The sequence below is a fragment of the Lynx rufus genome, unplaced genomic scaffold, assembly GCF_022079265.1.
Source record: "Lynx rufus isolate CCGP_SWC_20201006 ecotype Redwood Valley unplaced genomic scaffold, mLynRuf1.p SCAF_20, whole genome shotgun sequence".
Classification (NCBI taxonomy): Eukaryota; Metazoa; Chordata; class Mammalia; order Carnivora; family Felidae; genus Lynx; species Lynx rufus.
In genome coordinates, this window is record NW_025814835.1 from 8,426,562 (window position 1) to 8,445,053 (window position 18,492).

Consider the following 18,492-nt stretch of genomic DNA (forward strand, 5'->3'; position numbering starts at 1 on the left):
AACGAGCAAACACACAAACAAACACACACCAAACAGACACACAAATACAGAGAACAAACTGGTGGTTGCCAGAAAGCCATGGGACAGGGAGAATGGAAACAGATGAAGATTAACTTCTGGTTATGAAATAAAGTAAGTGAGTCATGGAAGAAAAGTACAGCACAGGGCATACAGTCAGTAACATTGTAATAACACTATATGATGACAGATGGTGACATGGTGACACCCTTATCATGGTGAGCACTGAGAATGCATGGAATTATCAAATCATTATGTTGTAACCCTGAAACCAATATAACATTGCATGTCAACTATATGTTAATAATAAATAATAAAAAAAAAGAAAATAGGAACACCTAGGAGAAAAATCCAGAGGAGGGAATTTTGGGGGTAATGTTATTAAGTAATGAAAATAAACCATCACTTTTTTCTATACGTACATTAACTTTTATGGCCAGTAAAAAAAATGTATCGGAAACCTTAGGTCAGTGAGTAAATTATAATCCCTTTTTCATAACCCTATAAATTCTAAAATAGTATACATGCCCCAAAATATTCATTTTCTTAAGAGAATTATTTCCTAACAGTTATCTAAAATGTGATTACTCTTATTACTGTCAATATCTAGGCAGATTGGAAATGGACAGTTGAGTGAACTCGTAACCACTAAGTAACCACAGGATTGGAGCCTCTTAGAGAAATCAGTTTAGTAGAGGGTTTAATATAACCTAGTTCAAAACTGAGTGGTAGAATTACTTCAGCTCAGCTCAGCTGATTTTCTCCCCTCCGCTTAAAATTCTAAAAAATATATGGCCTTGACCTAATCTAGTTGGATATTATTAGAAACTGACCTTGAATAAGTATTTAGTAGTTTTGTAAGAACGAAGTTATGAAATTAAGATTGCTGTATCAAGTACAATAAAACTTTGCTAAAATTATCTTATAATGTCACAGATTCATTTTCAGAATGTGATAAATCATGTCCCCAGTGTGAAGACTGATACGTTAAACATCTCTTATTATACAGAATCCCCAAATCTAAGTAGGTCTTGTCTTGTATATGTGACAACAATATCACAAAGGGGTAGGGGTCATTGCGCAAAGATATTCACTTAGTTGGTTGAAGCTCATGTCTAAACTTCTGTCTGTAAATTGTGATTATGAAACAACCACTCATTTAAAACATTTATGGATTCCGACCATATGCTATAATTAAGAAACCGACATACTTGCTTTTGACATACTGTATTTAAAATCTGTGTTATACATTTCATATATTACAGGTTTGAAAATATTTCTTCAGTCACTCTGAATTAACATTTACACTTAATTAATGTTAACATAAAAATCTGGATAAATGAATACTGGATTAACTTATCGGCAATAATAATATCGGCAATATTAAAATGTAATATTTAAACAATTTAATATAAAACTCCTTTCAAAATTTTTTGCTTATAAAGAACTCACAAAAATAAGGCTAGTAGGGACATGTTGAATTTTATGGGAATCCTATTGCACTGATAATATTATTGGATACACTAAAAATATAGTATTGTAATAATATTGCAAACTATATGGCATGATAGAAATAATTATGAAATCAGCTTGAGGCCAGTGTAAAAGACTGAAATTTTTAGAATGGGGTAATTAACCTGTCATAGAATGAACACACTTTATTTAGATTATCAACACGAATCTGAGGAGGGCACCTCCTCTGAGGTTGGAATGACCACTGGGTGTTGTATGGAAACCAATTTGACAATAAATTTCATATTAAAAAAAAACAAAAAAGAATCTGGAGAAATTATATATTTGGTCATTTCTACCCTTTCTAAACACAGTGGTCATCCCGGGAAGATGGACAGAACCTTTCCTTCAGGAGTTTATTTTTCACCCACCCCCTGCTTGTGACACTTAGAGCTTACCTTCCTGACTCAAAGGTGAACCACGTTGAGTCCCGTCCATATCTCCTCAGTGAGCTGAGAGGCCACATCACCAGTTTGACCTTGGCATTGTGGATATCCCAGAGATAGATATTCTCATGAGTGATCTGCATTGTGCATTCGCCATAAATATCCAGATTTGGTGTAGGCATAAGGTATACATTGAATCTCTCTGCAGAGAAACAAAGAATGGTGCAAATTAAGTGAAAACAGGTATGAGTCTTTATGGTAGCACTGTATTAATTTGTGTAACTACCTACAGCCTTCAGAAAACATTACTGTGTCCCTTGGGAACACCGGTACATGGTGCGAAACACTACCTTTTTCCATGTGATGTGTGAGAAAATGAGTTAATTATAATATTTTTTTTTCTTTTTAGAGAGAGAATGTGCAATATGGGGAGACGGATGGGGAGAGAGAGAGAGAGAGACAGAGACAGAGACAGAGACAGAGAATCCGAAGCAGGCTCCACACTCAGCACAGAGCCTGATGTAGGGCTCAATCCCATGACCCTGGGATCATGACCTGAGCCAAAATCAAGAGTTGGATGCTCAACAGACAGGGCCACCCAAGCACCCCAGTTAAACTATTCTTAATCAATAATTCATTCACTCACTCATTCTATACTTTGTGTTGCGTTGTGTTTTCTGTGGTGAGGATGAAATGGTGAAATTGTACAATGGAAACATAAGGGTAAAAGCTAAGTGAGGTCTCTGCCAAAATGATGCTTAGTGTCTGCTACTTCACACAATCTTAAATGCAAGCCATATATATAACTCCTGCGAGGAATGTCTTATTTAATTGAAGGAAGAATTTACTCAATTTTACCTTCGTGTTATGAAGCTTTTAATGCACACCTAGACTGACTCTCAAAACACATTGTATTCACAGTCACATTCAGCATATGATAATTGCAGATAGCCATTATTTACTTCTGCAGGACTTCAGATATTGTTTTGTTAAGCAAAACAAACATATATAGCCACTTTCATTCTTGGGTACTCTACAGTTGAAAATCTGACTATCAGGCAACAATCCCAAACCTTGCTTTATAACTTGTGTATCTCAAAGGCTACTGCAAAGTTCCACACCCCTTGATCCCCATTTAAATGCATCAGATGCACTTTATAAAAAATAAGGTTAGTTCATAAGTTCCAGGCAGCAAAGAACTTGGTATGACCTATAAAATATCCCCAATTCCAAGCACCACATTCTTGGTTTATAGCAAGCAATCAATAAAAAAGCATTGGTTAACTTATAGGAATGAAATAAATATATCCCATGACGAATATGCACCGCAAGAATTGAGGAATTATAAAAAGAATAATGTCATGATAATAAAAAGTTTAAGAACTGCTGGCAGATACATCTTTGTGAGTTTGAATTTAATTGTGAATCGTGCTTGAAAGGCAGTGCTGTTGAATTAATGATTTTGAGAGGCATAATGGTGCAGCTGCAGTTGAGAAAGGATTGATATGTTTAAGAATGTGCCATCATCCATCATAATGCCACCATTTGAAATACTGAGTGTTTATTGGTACTGAGCTGGAATTGTCTATATAATAGAAAGAGTCTTTTCTGTGGCAGGTACTTTGCAGAGAATTGCTTTGCTGATGCCAAAAAACAAAACAAAAAATTCAGATTCCAAATGGGTTAAATTTAATTTAAGCATGATAGCTTGAAATGTAGTAACCAAATGGACCATATTTATATTCAAGTGTCTAGATATTTTTGACCAGAATAATCTAATTCAATTTTTTACTTGGATTATTGACCCATAAAACTAATATGTATATGGATTTCACATTCATATCCTCCAGAAAAGAAAAACAAGATAAATTACATAGCTGAAGCAATGAAGAAAGATCATTGCCCCATTAATTATCTGCAATAAAAAGTATATATATATATATATATATATATATATATTCCATAAATCTTAAAATTCTTGTGTACAATCAAAGTCTCAATATTTTGCATTAAATACATCACTCACATTGCCACCACATTTCACACACCAATGGGATTACAAGTAGCAGATCAAAGGGGCCTGATCTCATGTAAGAGTATAAATGAAAGTTGGACCCAACAGAGTGACTCATGCATACAGATAATGCGTGAATAGAAATCTTTTCTTTGGCCAAGACCCTTTTGATGTTCAGCTTTTACATTTGGAAGTAATCGTATGTCAGTGGCATCTGTTGAGCAGAGGTAAAATACTTTTGTTGTAAAAGTGGAATGTAAAACATTCCTCTAAATTCCTTCCTGTCTATCAATTACAGAGTCTGAAGATAGCAACCAAAGAATCATTGCCAACATGCCAAGAAGTAACACTTCTTGTAAAATATTGACATAAACATCATTAACCAATTTTAGTGTTGCTTAAGGCTGCATTGACCCTTGATATTCACACCCATAGTTTGATATCTGAAAAAAAAAATCATGTAAAAAAAATAACCCTGACATCATGTGTCCTTGAAATGGATGACACATGAAAAATCACCTATAACCCATGGAGTATTACAGAGGACCCAAAGAACCATTGCATTTTCACCGAAATATCTGTGTGCTCTAATGTAAGCAGATAAAACCTAGAAAAAATAAACAGAGAAAGGGTACAATCATCACAATGGACATTAAAGAAATATGGAACTGGAAAACTGAAAAATAATGAATAATTGAATTTCATACGATTCACATGATATAGGGCTCTAGATGTCAAAATTGGTGAGGCACATTTACAAAAAAAAATACATAGATATCAGATAACCTGCCCCAAGGGACTCCTTCCTAGGCCAGCTGTAGGTGATATCAAGCAGGTAAAATGTATTGCCGTGACCTTCTTGTCTGCCTTCCACTCCCCCAGGCTTCACACACTTTGCTACCTAGCAACTCATGGTAAGCCCTTCTTGTTAATGTCTAGAACGTGCCAACCTTCCTTTTGATACTATTTCTTTCATCCCACAAAAAGGATTATTCTAAGAAATTTTATTTTTGGTTTTTAAATATTCAAAATCTATTTCATCCTAATGGGTAATTTCCAAGGATTTGAGATTCAATTAAAAAGTATATTAATTTAATCCAGCAGAGAATGAAGGCAGCTCAAGTTATCTAGTAAATTCTTCTTCTTTGATTCCATTTTCATGGAAAAAATCTTCCCACATTTACAAGGAGTAAATCATTTTGTGCCCTTAGTAATGTAAAATATATTCTGCTTCACTAAAATTTGTGATGGTTTCCACTGGAAAGACCATTTCAATGTGAAATAGCTAAATTTGGCCCCCCTGAAGTGACTTTTTAAACTATTTAACTTTGTGAAATAATTGTATGAGGCAGGTGTTTTAACCACCCTCTTATCATGTCACCTTCTCACATAAGAGCCTACCTTTGGGTTTTACTGCTGACAGCGCTGGTTTTCAGACATTAATGTGCATCAAAATTACCTGAAGGGCTTGCTTGAACATAGATTGCTGGGCGCACTCCACCCTTCTCATTTTTGATACAGTAGGTCCAGGCCGGGCCGTTCAATTTGCATTTCTACTTGTTTCCAGAGGATGTTGATGCCGCTGCCCTGGGGGCCACACTATGAGAAACGCTGATGTGAAGAACCCATTTTAGAGTATTGCCAAGGAAGTAGTGGCATCAGAGGAACTACGAGGGATGCTTTGAAAGTGATACTATGTTCCAGTAGAACAAACCAGCACACTTAATTCAAAGCTGTTCTTTAATTTCTGCTCAAATAGACTAATCCCATCTCTACTGACTCATGACCGATCTGGCAGGAAGGAGTTCTTATGCCAGTTGGAACAAAAGAAGTGAGAGGCATAGGAAGAAAGGAGGTCTATGAGAGTTTTCAATTCATCAAGGTGTGTATGTATGTATATTCCAATTATTTTATTTATTATTATTATTATTTTTATTTGAGAGAGAGTATGTGGGGGAGGGGCAGAGGGAGAGAGAGAGAGAGAGAGAGAGAGAGAGAGAGAGAGAGAATCTTAAGCAGGCTCCACACTCAGCATGAAGCCTGACACAGGGCTAGGTCCCATGACCTTGGGATCATGACCTGAGCTGAAATCAAGAGTTGGATGCCCAACTGACTGAGCCACCCAGGCGCCCCTCTGACTATTTTCTTTTAAGGTAATCAACAATAACAGAACACTGTTAAGACACACTAAACAACACATTTCCAAGCACCCAAAAGAATTAGGAAATAAACTAAGCTGTTTAGTGTATGTGCTGCCGAAGCAGACACAGAAACTAGCTGTTTAAATGCAATATCCTAAACCATGGATAAAAATTCTACCAACATTAAGTCTTGTGAAGACTGCTGAATATGTGAAGAGAGAAATATTTGAAAAGGTTAAATAAAAAAAATATTAGATTAAAATGTACTCAGACATATGGAACTATAGAATTCTAGAGTGGAAAAAAAAATCCCAAACGGTACCCATGAGATTGTATTTTGAGAAAATTTTGGTTTATATAATGGCCAACACATGAGAAAGCATAATTTAATTTTAAATGGCCGAAAACAATAGCAAGGTGAAGTATTTACAAAACGATTTGTTATGTCCAACAAAGATGCTTCTTACTATTATTGAATGTGCTATTGCATTTACAAGAGCATTTCTACTCTAGGGGTGGATTAAAAGGTCCAAAGGAATAGACTACACCCCAAAAGGCCTGGGACCAGAGTCCAGGTGGGAACCACAAGAACAGTCCAAGGGGACTACAAAACAAGGTTTGGTCAAATTGAATTGGACAAGGTCTGGCAAGAAAGGGTAGCGACACTCAGGAGAAATGGTTCTGGAAAAGGCATAGTGAGACCTCGGGTGATGTGTGAAGATTGAATGGGTCATCAGCTCTGAGAAAGACAGAAACCTTTCTTTCTCAGCCAATGAGGTTTTAAATGGATCTGGTTTGAGGCAGGAACATTCCAACTATAGCTATTAGCTTCAGCCTGACAGGTGGAGACAAGTGGAACATGCAGGGGCTGTAGGAAACAGAGCATCAGAGTTACGTTTTGTTTTTTTAGCGTTTTATTTATTTTTATTTTTTAAATTATTTCTTTAAGTTTATTTATTTATTTTGAGAGAGAGAGAGAGAGAGAAAGAGAGAGAGCATGAGTGAGTGTATGCAGGGGAGGGGCAGAGAGAGAGAATCCCAAGTAGGCTCTGGGCCATCTACATGGATTTGGATGCAGGCCTCAATTCCATGACCCTGGGATTATGACCAGAGCCCAAACCAAGATTCAGATGCTCAACTGACTGAGCCACCCAGGCACCCCGGATCAGAGATGCAAGTTTCTAACATGAAGCAAAACATCATCTAGTGAGTAAGAGAATATGACAGGATGATGAACTCTTTGACCAGTTTCTTGATAATTTCCATCTCGTAACATCGCAAATGGAAAATTGGTTTTAAAGGAAGAACCATACTAACAACAAACACATGTGCTCCCTTATAATTAATTGGAGTATTTTTTTAATGTTTATTTATTTTTGAGAGCAAGTACTGGTAGGGGAGGGGCAGAGAGAGAGGGGGTCAGAGGATCCAAAGCGGGCTCTGAGCTGACAGCAGAGAACCCAATGCGGGGCTTGAACTCATGAGCCCAACCAAGAGATCCTGACCTGAGCTGAAGTCGGATGCTCAACCGCTGAGCCACCCAGGCGCCCCTGGAGTACTCTTTAAAATAAAGGCTTTTGGAATGTAGGTATTAAATAATTTTGTGCATCTAGCACATAGTGAACATTCAGCTCATTGTGGCTGCCTGAACACAAAATGCATCTTTTGCATGTTAGTTACTTAGACTAAATTTGGGAAATGTCTATCGGATGTCAATTCATTCCTTTTTTTTCAAAGAAGGATTCTGATAAGTTTTAATTGTTAGCTGATTGCAGGACACTCATATCCTTTCTATCCATCCCACTTCTCCTGATACTTCAGAAGGTTGGGTCAAAAAAAGGACGGAACATGGAACTAAGTATTATGCCTAAATGTTTGGAAACCAAGAAATTTGTAAATATTAACACCCACCTGGTGTTCCACAGGGAGATGTTAAATTTTACAGGAACTTCAGCGAAGCAGGTGAGTGTGAGCTCCTAATCTTTTACCTTCTCTTCCTTTTAAATTCCAAGCATAGCTCAAAAGGAGAAGCCCCGCAAAGAGAAAAGAATTCTTTAGCTCTTTGGCGACATCCCTAATTTTCTGAATTTCATTTCCAGGATCTTCCAGAGAGTAGAGGCTTATACATTTGTTGAAGTTCACTAGCGAAAATGTGTAGGTATTATTTTAATTAAATAGCTTAAAGAAAATTAATAATTACATCTAATATACATATAAAATAATTACATATATGTAAAAACTGATTTTGTCATGATTAGCAATAGCTATAAATAATTGGTTAATTCATTTATAATTCTGGATTTCACTTAGTTGTTTGTATGAGCCAGTGATTCCTCAAAGTAACACTCACTCTATATGCAACTTACTGCTCATGATAACTTTAAATATTTAAGGGAGAGAGAATTAAATTGTTTTTTTCCAAAATGTCACGTGATCAGAAAAGTCACTGTTTATGGAAACCATTTGTTTAAATTAAATTTATTACTGCAGCTGTTTCATTAAAAGATACAAACTTTGTTGTCTCATCAAATGCGGAAACGTATCTTGTCTTGTTGGTGACCTTTATCTTCCTTCGCACATGGCCATCATGAACAGCTGTAGCCCACATCTTGCAACATATCCTCAGACTTATCGTGGTGAGTTTGCATCTCCAAACTCTTGTCCCCCGTACTCTCTTGCGCACTGGTACCAGCCTGGGCTGGACGACCAGATTCTACAGCTCCATCACCACAGGCAAGTTGGGGGGGTCCTTGTCCCAATCTGGCAAGCAATCCAAATTCTGTGAGTAGTTCTTTTGCTTCTCTGGTGCTTGGAGGGAGATGTGTTCCTCCTTGCTGCCCTCCTCCTGTGAAAGACCTTCAAAGACTCCTCTTCAATTAATCTTCCAGCCCGATCTTTAGAATTTCATGGTACTGTTCACCCATCAGCCACTGCTCTGGGGCTACAGAACATTTCTGAGACAGCAAGAAAGCCCCATTCTCTGCTCTATAGTTAACGATTGTTACATAACAATTCAAAGCATGAAATTTTAATATTAGCACTAAATTAATAAGCAGTTCACTAAATATTATTTAGTCCCAGGACCAGAGCCATTGGTCTAATATTAAGCATCAATGAATAAATTCATTCAGAATCTGGTATCTGAGAAACTGACCATATGCTCTGGAGTGCGGAATTTATCACTACTCATCTCAGTTTGAAATCTAGGTTCACACCATTGTTTGAGGTAGTCTGCCTTGTTTTTAACAGTTATATGAAGTGTTAAGGAATTAAACAGAACCAGATATTACCCAGAAAATAATGAGATTTTTCAATATCATTCTGAATTTTATATTCTTGTCTCCAACTTTCCGTAATATTGGGATGTTGCAGTGGTCAGCCTTCAATTTCAGCAGCTTTAGAAATGGAGCCACACTGAGAAGGCAGATATCTGCACATTTAGACACATCCTGATATCCGTATAATGCTGATACACCAGGAATGAAACAAAGCATGATTTATACTCATCGAGATGTGAAGAACTCTTCAGAAATTGTGACTTCATTTTTACCACAGTGCTGAAATTTGTCAAAATGTATTTTATTACAATGTGGCAATAGTAATAAATTCAGTTGCCAGATGCCATCTGCTCAATGGCCACTGTGAATTGGAACCTCTGTATTTCTTCAATCAATTGGCAGGACTTAAAACAACAGCCATATTTTTAAATTCCCCAGCAATTAATTTAATTCCTTCTCTCCTTCCTTCCTTCCTTCCTTCCTTCCTTCCTTCCTTCCTTTTCTCCTCTCTTCTCCTCTCCTCTCCTCTCCTCTCCTTTCCTCTCCTTCCTCCCCCCTCCCCTCCTCTCTTTTTCTCTTTTCACAAAAAAATGACTGTTGACTGAATATTATCTACATTTCCGAGTAAATTATGTTCACTCTAATAAATACAGTAAGTCATTTTAAAAATAAAATAAATTCAACTGCTATTATACCTTCCAGAGGTCATCTCTGTTAAAGTAATAGTGTATCTTAACATAAAAATAAATTCACATACAATTGTAATTATACTGAATATAAAGTATTGAACCCTTTGAATTGTACTCACTAGTATAAGAATTTTCAGATGCTATTAAATATTCCTTGGGGACATAGTTTTTAATGAATACATAATATTCCATTGTATGACTATGCCATATTTTATTTAAAATGATCTACTTGATGAATATTAAATTTATGCCAACTTTTTACTAATATAAATTAGGCTACAGTAAAATAATCAACTTTTAGCTCAATTTGCTGAATGATTCAGTCATTTCATATTGAGTCATAGAGTTTACTTTATTCTTATATATAAATTTTGAGTCACTTTAATATCCTTAATTATTAACTTACATCGGGCCCTAACATCTGAATCATTATATTAAATGTCATAAACTCTTTCAAGAATGACCGTGCCAAATTGATTTCCAGAATTTCCTTACCGATATATATTCCAATTAAAATATCTATTTTATACATTCATTAATATAAGTGTCCTTTGCCAGAATTTTTTAAAATTGAGTTTACTGTTACTCACGTTGGTTGTGATGATTCTATATACTAGAAATTTTCTCTACCATGTTTACGATAACAACTTCATCTTCAGGTTTTCATTCATTTTGTTTATAATATTTATGTTAAGCCCAGAAAGTGGAAAGTAGTTTTCTTTAAGTTTTCTAAAAAGTCCTTTGTTATTGAAAGAAACTTAATATTCTCCTACATTTTTCGTAGCAATTTTAGCATTTTATTTTTTATATTAACTGGTATACCGAAACATAATGAAATGTTCATATGTCACTTATGATGTCCTTTCAGTTTTGACAAAAGCACATTAAGGCACACAACTTTTCTGCTCTCCAGAATGTTCCCCTTATGCCATGCCCCAGAAGCTACCACCAGTCTGATATCTAACACTGTAGGTTATTTTTGCCTGTTCTGGTAGGTTCTTGTGAGCTAGGAACACCCAGCTTCAGCATATCAGTAATTTATTCCCAGTTCGTGGCTTTCCATTTTTATTATTTCCTTTTTAATTATTTTCAGAGTTTATTTATTTAAGAGAGAGAGAGACAGAGAGAGTGAACCAGGGAGGGGTAGAGAAAGGGGGAGAGAGAAAGAATCCCAGGCAGGTCCCACAGAATCAGTGCAGAGCCCAACACAGGGCTTGAAGCCACAAACCATAAGATCATGACCTGAGTCAAAACGGAGAGTGGGATGATTAACTGACTGAGCCACCCAGGTGCCCCATTTTTTAAAATTTTTTGATAATGCTTTTTTGGTGACCATAGGTTTAAATTTTGATGAAGCCCAAATTATTTCTTTTTACAGTTTGCTTTCGTTGTTTTATTTAAGAAATGTTGGCCTATCTCAAAGTTCCATTCATGTTAAATTGATATTTGAGTATAGTGTGAGGTGGGGGTTGAGGTTCCTGATTTCCCATAGGGATATCCAGTCACTTCACTTATTAAGGAAATTTTCCTTTTCTCGTTGCAATGAGCAATGAGCTTGGGAGAAAGGACTTTGGTGTCCTTGTAAAAAATTACTAATCCATATATGTATGGATCATTGTCTTTCTATTCTGTTCCATAGACTTCTTTGTCTATTGTCTGTCTTCATTGCTGTCAGTTGTAGTAAATCCCAAAATTTTCTAGAAAGGGTATCCATTCCAACTTGGTTTTGTCTTTTCAAGACAGTTTGGCTAGTCTTAGACCTTTCTGTTCCAAATGTATTTTGAAACTGTCCCATCAAGTTCTAAGAAAAATGCCTGGCTTCTAGGATTTTTACTGGCATTGTGTCAAATCTATAGGCTAATTTGGAGAGAACAGACATGTTAACAATACTGACCATTGCAATCATAAACACAGTTTACCATTCCACTTATTTAGATATCTTTTCATTTCTCCCAGCAATATTTAATTTTCAGCATAGAGGTCTGTTATATACTTTGCCAATTTTATCTCTGAGTATGTGATGGTTTTTGATGATACTGTAAATGATATTTTTCTTTTCATTTTGTAATTGCTCATTACTAATATATATGGGTGTATACATATATAATCTCTCTGTAATATTCATACATATACCCATATATACAAATTTTTGCATATTAATTTTTTATCCTGAAACATCACCAAGTTCACTTGGTTATAGCTGTTTTTCTTTTTTTTTTTTTTTTAAATTTTTTTTTTTCAACGTTTATTTATTTTTGGGACAGAGAGAGACAGAGCATGAACGGGGGAGGGGCAGAGAGAGAGGGAGACACAGCATCGGAAACAGGCTCCAGGCTCTGAGCCATCAGCCCAGAGCCTGACGCGGGGCTCGAACTCACGGACCGCGAGATCGTGACCTGGCTGAAGTCGGACGCTTAACCGACTGCGCCACCCAGGCGCCCCTATAGCTGTTTTTCTCATCGATTCCTTAGGATTTTCCAGGTACACGAACTTAGCTCCTTATTCTTTGCCAATTTTTATGATTTTACTTTATTTTCTTGTCATATTACACAAGTCAGAACTTGAAGTAGAATATGTAGAATACTGAAAACAATTGGTGACAGAGGATATCTTTGTCTTATTCTCAATCTTATGAGGAATGAAATGTCTTTATCTTTCAATATCTTTATCTTAAAAATTATATTTTCTGAGTGATTTCATTGATGTCCTTCATCAGTTTGAGAAAGTCCCCTTCTATTCCTACATTTTCTGAGAGTTGTTTTCACAAATGAATATTGTATTTTATCAAATGCTTTTTAAGCATCAATTATAATAATCATATAATTTATTAATATAGTGAAACATATTGATTGATTTTGGGAAATGTTTGCATTTCTGGCACATACCAATTTTGATCACAGTGTATTATCTTATAACACTTTAGTCTTCCTTTTCTAATTTTTAGAAGGATTTTGTACTTATATGAATGAAAGATATTTGTCTGCAATTTTCTTTTCTTATATTGACTTTGCCTGATTTTAGCATCTGGGTTACAGTAGCCTCATAAAATGAGTTGTGGAATAATCACTCCTCTGTTTTCTGAAGAAGTCTGCATGGGACTGGTATTTCTTCTCCTTTAAATGCTGAATAGACTTCAACATTGCAACTATGTGGGACTAGGGGTTGTGTATAGGAAGTTGTATAATAATAACTTTAATTCTTTAATTGATGTAAGGCTCTTTAGATTTTCTATTTTTTCTTGAGTCAGTTTGGAAATTTGAATCTCTGTTAAGTGGTTCAAAATTAGATTCTTTTTAACCCAACATGAGAAAGGCTACATTTTATCTAATTTTATTTTTAAAGTTTTTAAAAAATATCCATTTATTTATTTATTTATTTGAGACAAATAAAGAGAGAGAGAGAGAGGGAGAGAGGGTGTGAGTGGGGGAGGGGCAGAGAGAAAGGGAGACACAGAATCTGAAACAGGCTCCAAGCTCTGAGCTGTCAGCACAGAGCTGGAAATGGGGCTTGAGCCCACCAATTGCAAGATCATGACCTGAGCCAAAGTTGGACAATCAACCAACTGAGCCACCCAGGTGCCCCTATTGTTAAAGTTTTTATTTATTTATTTTTAGAGGGAGAGAGTGAGAGCGAGTGGGAAGGAGCAGAGAGAGAGACAGAGAAAGAGAGAGAGACAGAGAGAGAATCCTAAGCAGGCTCCCCACCTCCAGCATGGAGCCCAAGGTGAGGCTCAGACTCATGAGTTGTGAGATCATGACCACGGCTGAAATCAAGAGTCAGATACTTAACTGACTGAGTCACCCAGATACCCCAAAAGGCTACATTTTAATAAAAAATAACTTGTTAAAATTTATTATCAACTTATTGCCAAATTATTAATGCTTTATTTATATGGCCTTGTTTTATTTTGTATCGTTCCTAACCATTTCCTTTATTATTTTAAAAATATTTTTATCCAGTAATGTTCAAAGATTTAAACTATATATTAGATTTTATTTATGAATGCTATAATCAGAGATAATATTATTTTTTTACTTATGGCAGATGGAAATTAAAAACATTTCCCACAACACTTTTCCCTCCAATTTTAACATCTGTTTTAATCTGAGCATTGGGAAAGATACTGTGACTACTGGAATTTTAAGTTGTGCTCAAAGAAAAATGTAGAGCTTTACAAAATCTATTAGGAAAGCAAAAGGCTGAAAATTAATGATCAAATATCCATTTCAAGAGATTTGAAAAAGAAGCTGCAAATAAACCCCAAACTGTGGAGCAACTCCTATGGCATGAGAGCAGAGATTAATACAATTTAAAACAATGAAAAGAGGTCTACCAAATAGGTACATCTCTGATGATGCCAATTAAGAAAAAAAAAAAAAGCCAAACGTAACTTATATGAAGTAAAAAGGGACTATCATTACAGTGTGGGCAGGTATTAAGAAGATGATTTAAGGATGTTGTGATTCAACTTATTCCAATAATTCTGAAACTTTGCAAGGAATGACTAAATCATAAAATCACTGGTAGATTCTTTTGAAGCTAATTAACTGAATTGTTAAAATATAGACATGGGGCCAACATACCTTTGTTGGTATGGGTGGGGACCCAGAATTTTCTTGCTTACAATCCACCTGATATGAATGTGATGGAGATGCTCACTGGTGTCCCAGATACATACTGAGTTTCCTGCCAAGCACCTGGTTCCCATGCTGGGTTTTACTTAACCCTCACAACAATCCTATGAGACACATACTATCATGATCATTTTCAAGAGTAGGAGGCTGAGATTTAGAGAATTTCTGTAACTTGATCCTGGCCCCAGAACTTAGAAGTGGAATAGAACTCAATGATACACTGAATTTTCTTGGCTACTTTTGTTGATCAGGTTCCATGTTGGACTTTCACACTCGATGCTACTTTGTTTTACTGTGACAGGAAAAAGAAATGGTTCATTAAAACTTGACTCTATCAAAAAGTGAAAACCTTGATTTACTCAAGGTTGAGTATATCAAGGTTTTCTTTTCTTTTGGGTGTGTACGTTTGTATTTGTTTCCTGTCAAAGGAAGATTCATTTAATCTAATCTGTGGTCAAAGTTCAATCTTGGAGTGCCCTTGCCTCTTCATCTAGGCTGGATTGACAGTCACAGGAGTCCACAGAGGAAATGGGAGTCCCCTTATCTGGTTTGTATATATCCACATGCGCGTGAAGTTCCATCACTCTACTTTCCTGTGATATGGCAACTTCTGCTCCCAGAACCTGTCAGAAGTCCAGTGTGGGCCTGCGGGAACTCGGGCACTCCTCCAGGCCACAATGAGTTTTGAGACAATTAAGACTCTCTCTGTCTTCTTACACCTCTCTGGGCTCTGCTGACATCTCCCCACTATTCTTCCCATGCTTCTCATGAAGCCTAATATGGAAAATCAAATCCTAGCATTTACTCTTGAAGAAATATCCAATTGATATGAGGAGACATAAACATGTATCTCTGTCCACCCACACTCCCACGGAAAGGGGACAGGCAAGGCATTTGCTTCTTCCTCACCATAAAACTTATTTTCAAAGTCACAAAACTTATTTTCTTCTGGCCTGCGGCTGGGAGATACCAGTAATTCTGTACTCATAATTCTCCCCTCAAAAGCTACCTCTGTCATGTAACTACAAATGTTTTTGAAATTTGCATCTTTGTTCTCTGTGTGTACAGGGAATGTTTCCAGGGCCTAGGAAATAGGACAGAACTATCTTGGTGTCTCCATAGAGCAAGCATCTCACTTTGCAATGACATGGTTATGATCTGACAAATGGATCATTGTGCTGAGGCAATGTGGTGCAGAAGCACCATAGAGCATCCTTAGTTCCCCTGAAGCACTTATTGCAAAACGAGGCAGAAACACATATGGCGTTGGCCTTTATTCCCTTGTAGTGCATACCGAGGACCGCCAAATGGGGAAAGTGGTAGTTGTAACCAGGCTTGTTAATTACGTACAGTGTCTCTATCCATCCGATAGTGAAATTAAAGCAATGCAGAACGAGGCTAGGCAAACAGTGTGGCCACTGCCGGATTTGGTATCGCATTCGGGAATGTCGTCTTATCCCTTCTGGGGTGGCTCTTCCCATCACATTCGCCTTTTTTTTTTTAAATTTTTTTTTTTTCAACGTTTATTTATTTTTGGGACAGAGAGAGACAGAGCATGAACGGGGGAGGGGCAGAGAGAGAGGGAGACACAGAATCGGAAACAGGCTCCAGGCTCTGAGCCATCAGCCCAGAGCCCGACGCGGGGCTCGAACTCACGGACCGCGAGATCGTGACCTGGCTGAAGTCGGACGCTTAACCGACTGCGCCACCCAGGCGCCCCACATTCGCCTTTCAGTTACAGATCGATAGTCACCTCTGCTGGCTATACTGGCATTTTCAAATGTATTTAATTTGTTGTAAGTTCCGCATGGTACACGTAGAAAGAGACACATAGGTAAACCGAGCCTGGGAAATGTTACAATATACAAAGTCAAACAAGATCTTTATTATGGAGCATCTCAAGCTTTGCTCCGTGAATGTATATTGTGACCACCATACAGACTTGGTATTAGTTTCCCTGGGCTGCCGTAGCAAAGTACCAGAAACTGGGTGGCTTAAGACATAAATTTAATATCTCATAGTTGTGGAGGCTATAAATCTGAAATCAAGGTGTTGGCAGCTCTGGGGGGAGAATCCTTCTCACTTCCAGCTCCTGGTGTTTTGTGGCAATCTTTGACCTCCCTTGGCTTGTGGATGCATCATGCCGATTACATGACTGTCTTCTTGTGTCTTCGCATCATCTTCCCTCTGTGCACATCTGTCCTCGTCCAAATTTCATCTTTTTATAAGGATATATTGTAGGTCCTATGGGATTAGGGTTTATTTTAATGACCTCATCTGAATTCGGTTATCTTTGTAAAGTCCCTGTTCCTAATAAGGTCACGTTATGAGGTACTGAGGGCTAGGACTTCGATATATCTTATTTAGGGGAGAGGGCAATTCAATCCACAACAGTGTTATATAGTAGTAGAATTTCCTGGAACTCATTTTGGGAAATACTAGGGTATGTGGATGGCATTTTAGAAGTTCAAACATAAATATGTCCAGGTTCTTTTCCACGCAAAAGTTGGTTTTGTTCAGGGTTATTCTATGGACAAAAAAATAAAATAAAATAAACTTGGAAAACTTTTCATTGCTGGTTATAAATAATATGTATAAGAGTGAATATGATATTCCAGATCACTTTTTAAAATTTTTTTTAATGTTTATTTATTTCTGAGACAGAGAGAGACAGAGCATGAGCAACAGAGGGGCAGAGAGAGAGAGGGAGACACAGAACCCCAAGCAGGCTCCAGGCTCTGAGCTGTCAGCACAGAGCCCGACGTGGGGCTCAAACTCACAGACTGCGAGATTATGACCTGAGCCGAAGTAAGTCGCTCAACCAACTGAGACACCCAGGCACCCCCCAGATAACTTTTGAAAAATTGGGGAAAGACTCTTAAAATAGGGAGAAGTGTATTGTTACTGTGGTCATTGCTTTGTCATTAACTGGTCGTTTTCCACACGAGAAAAGTCCTGAAAATAAATATTGGCTTTAACGATTGATGGGCATTAAGAATTTCAGACTTGCCTGGTTGATAAAGCTTGTCTGGGGGTATAAAAAATTAGTTAAAAAAAAAAGAAGGTATGATCATACCTATACCACAGCATTTTCCTTTTATTTTTATTTTAGCATGTACTTACTATACTTCAGGTGGAAGATTGGATAATTTTTTTCTCAGTTCACTTCCTCTCCATATTAGATCGTAGGTTCTAACTCATGGCACGGCCTCGCAGGTGGAGTGTCCTGCTGGCCTCCTGACTTGGGTTGAGCCACAGGACTTGCTCTGGCCAGTGGAATATTAGTGGACATGACACGTTCAGAGGCTTAATTTGTGTGGCAGCTTTTGGCTTTCTTTCTTGCCCTATTTTTTTTTTTTTTTTTTTTTTTTGAGAACGTGCCTTGGGTCGCCATTAGTGTAAGGAGGATAAGAGACATATGGAAAAGACATGGACACCGCGTGAAGCCTGGAACCGATCTCAGCAGCAGCCCGCCTAAGTCAGCACAATCCTAGCCAACCCACCTGTACGTGAACGATAAAGATACACTTCCAGGTCCATGCTATTGAGATTCTGCGCAACCAGTAACACAGTATTATTTTGAAAACCAATGATCGATGCACCTTGTTTATAGGTTTGTCCCCCCTCACTACTCTGTGAGCTCCTTAAAAGTAATGACCATATTTTATATAATTCTACATTTCCTCAGCTTGGTTCTTGCATTTCATAGCCTCCGAAATGTTTGATGGGTGAATACTGAATGAGTGACATACAAGCATGTCTGAGTGGAATATAAGAAGCACAGTCACTATGGCAACCCAGGTAAATAATTTAGCAACAA

The 18,492-nt window shown here is 37.1% G+C and overlaps 1 protein-coding gene across 1 annotated transcript in view; it reads right to left on the reverse strand.

Annotated features, from left to right (window-relative positions):
• The window catches only part of DOK6 (docking protein 6), a 361,914-nt gene that overhangs the window by 131,967 nt on the left and 211,455 nt on the right, over nt 1–18,492 (reverse strand). Inside the window, exon 5 of the mRNA XM_047086483.1 lies at nt 1,929–2,118. Coding sequence (XP_046942439.1) covers nt 1,929–2,118 — 190 coding nt within the window. The remainder of the gene's footprint in view (nt 1–1,928; nt 2,119–18,492) is intronic.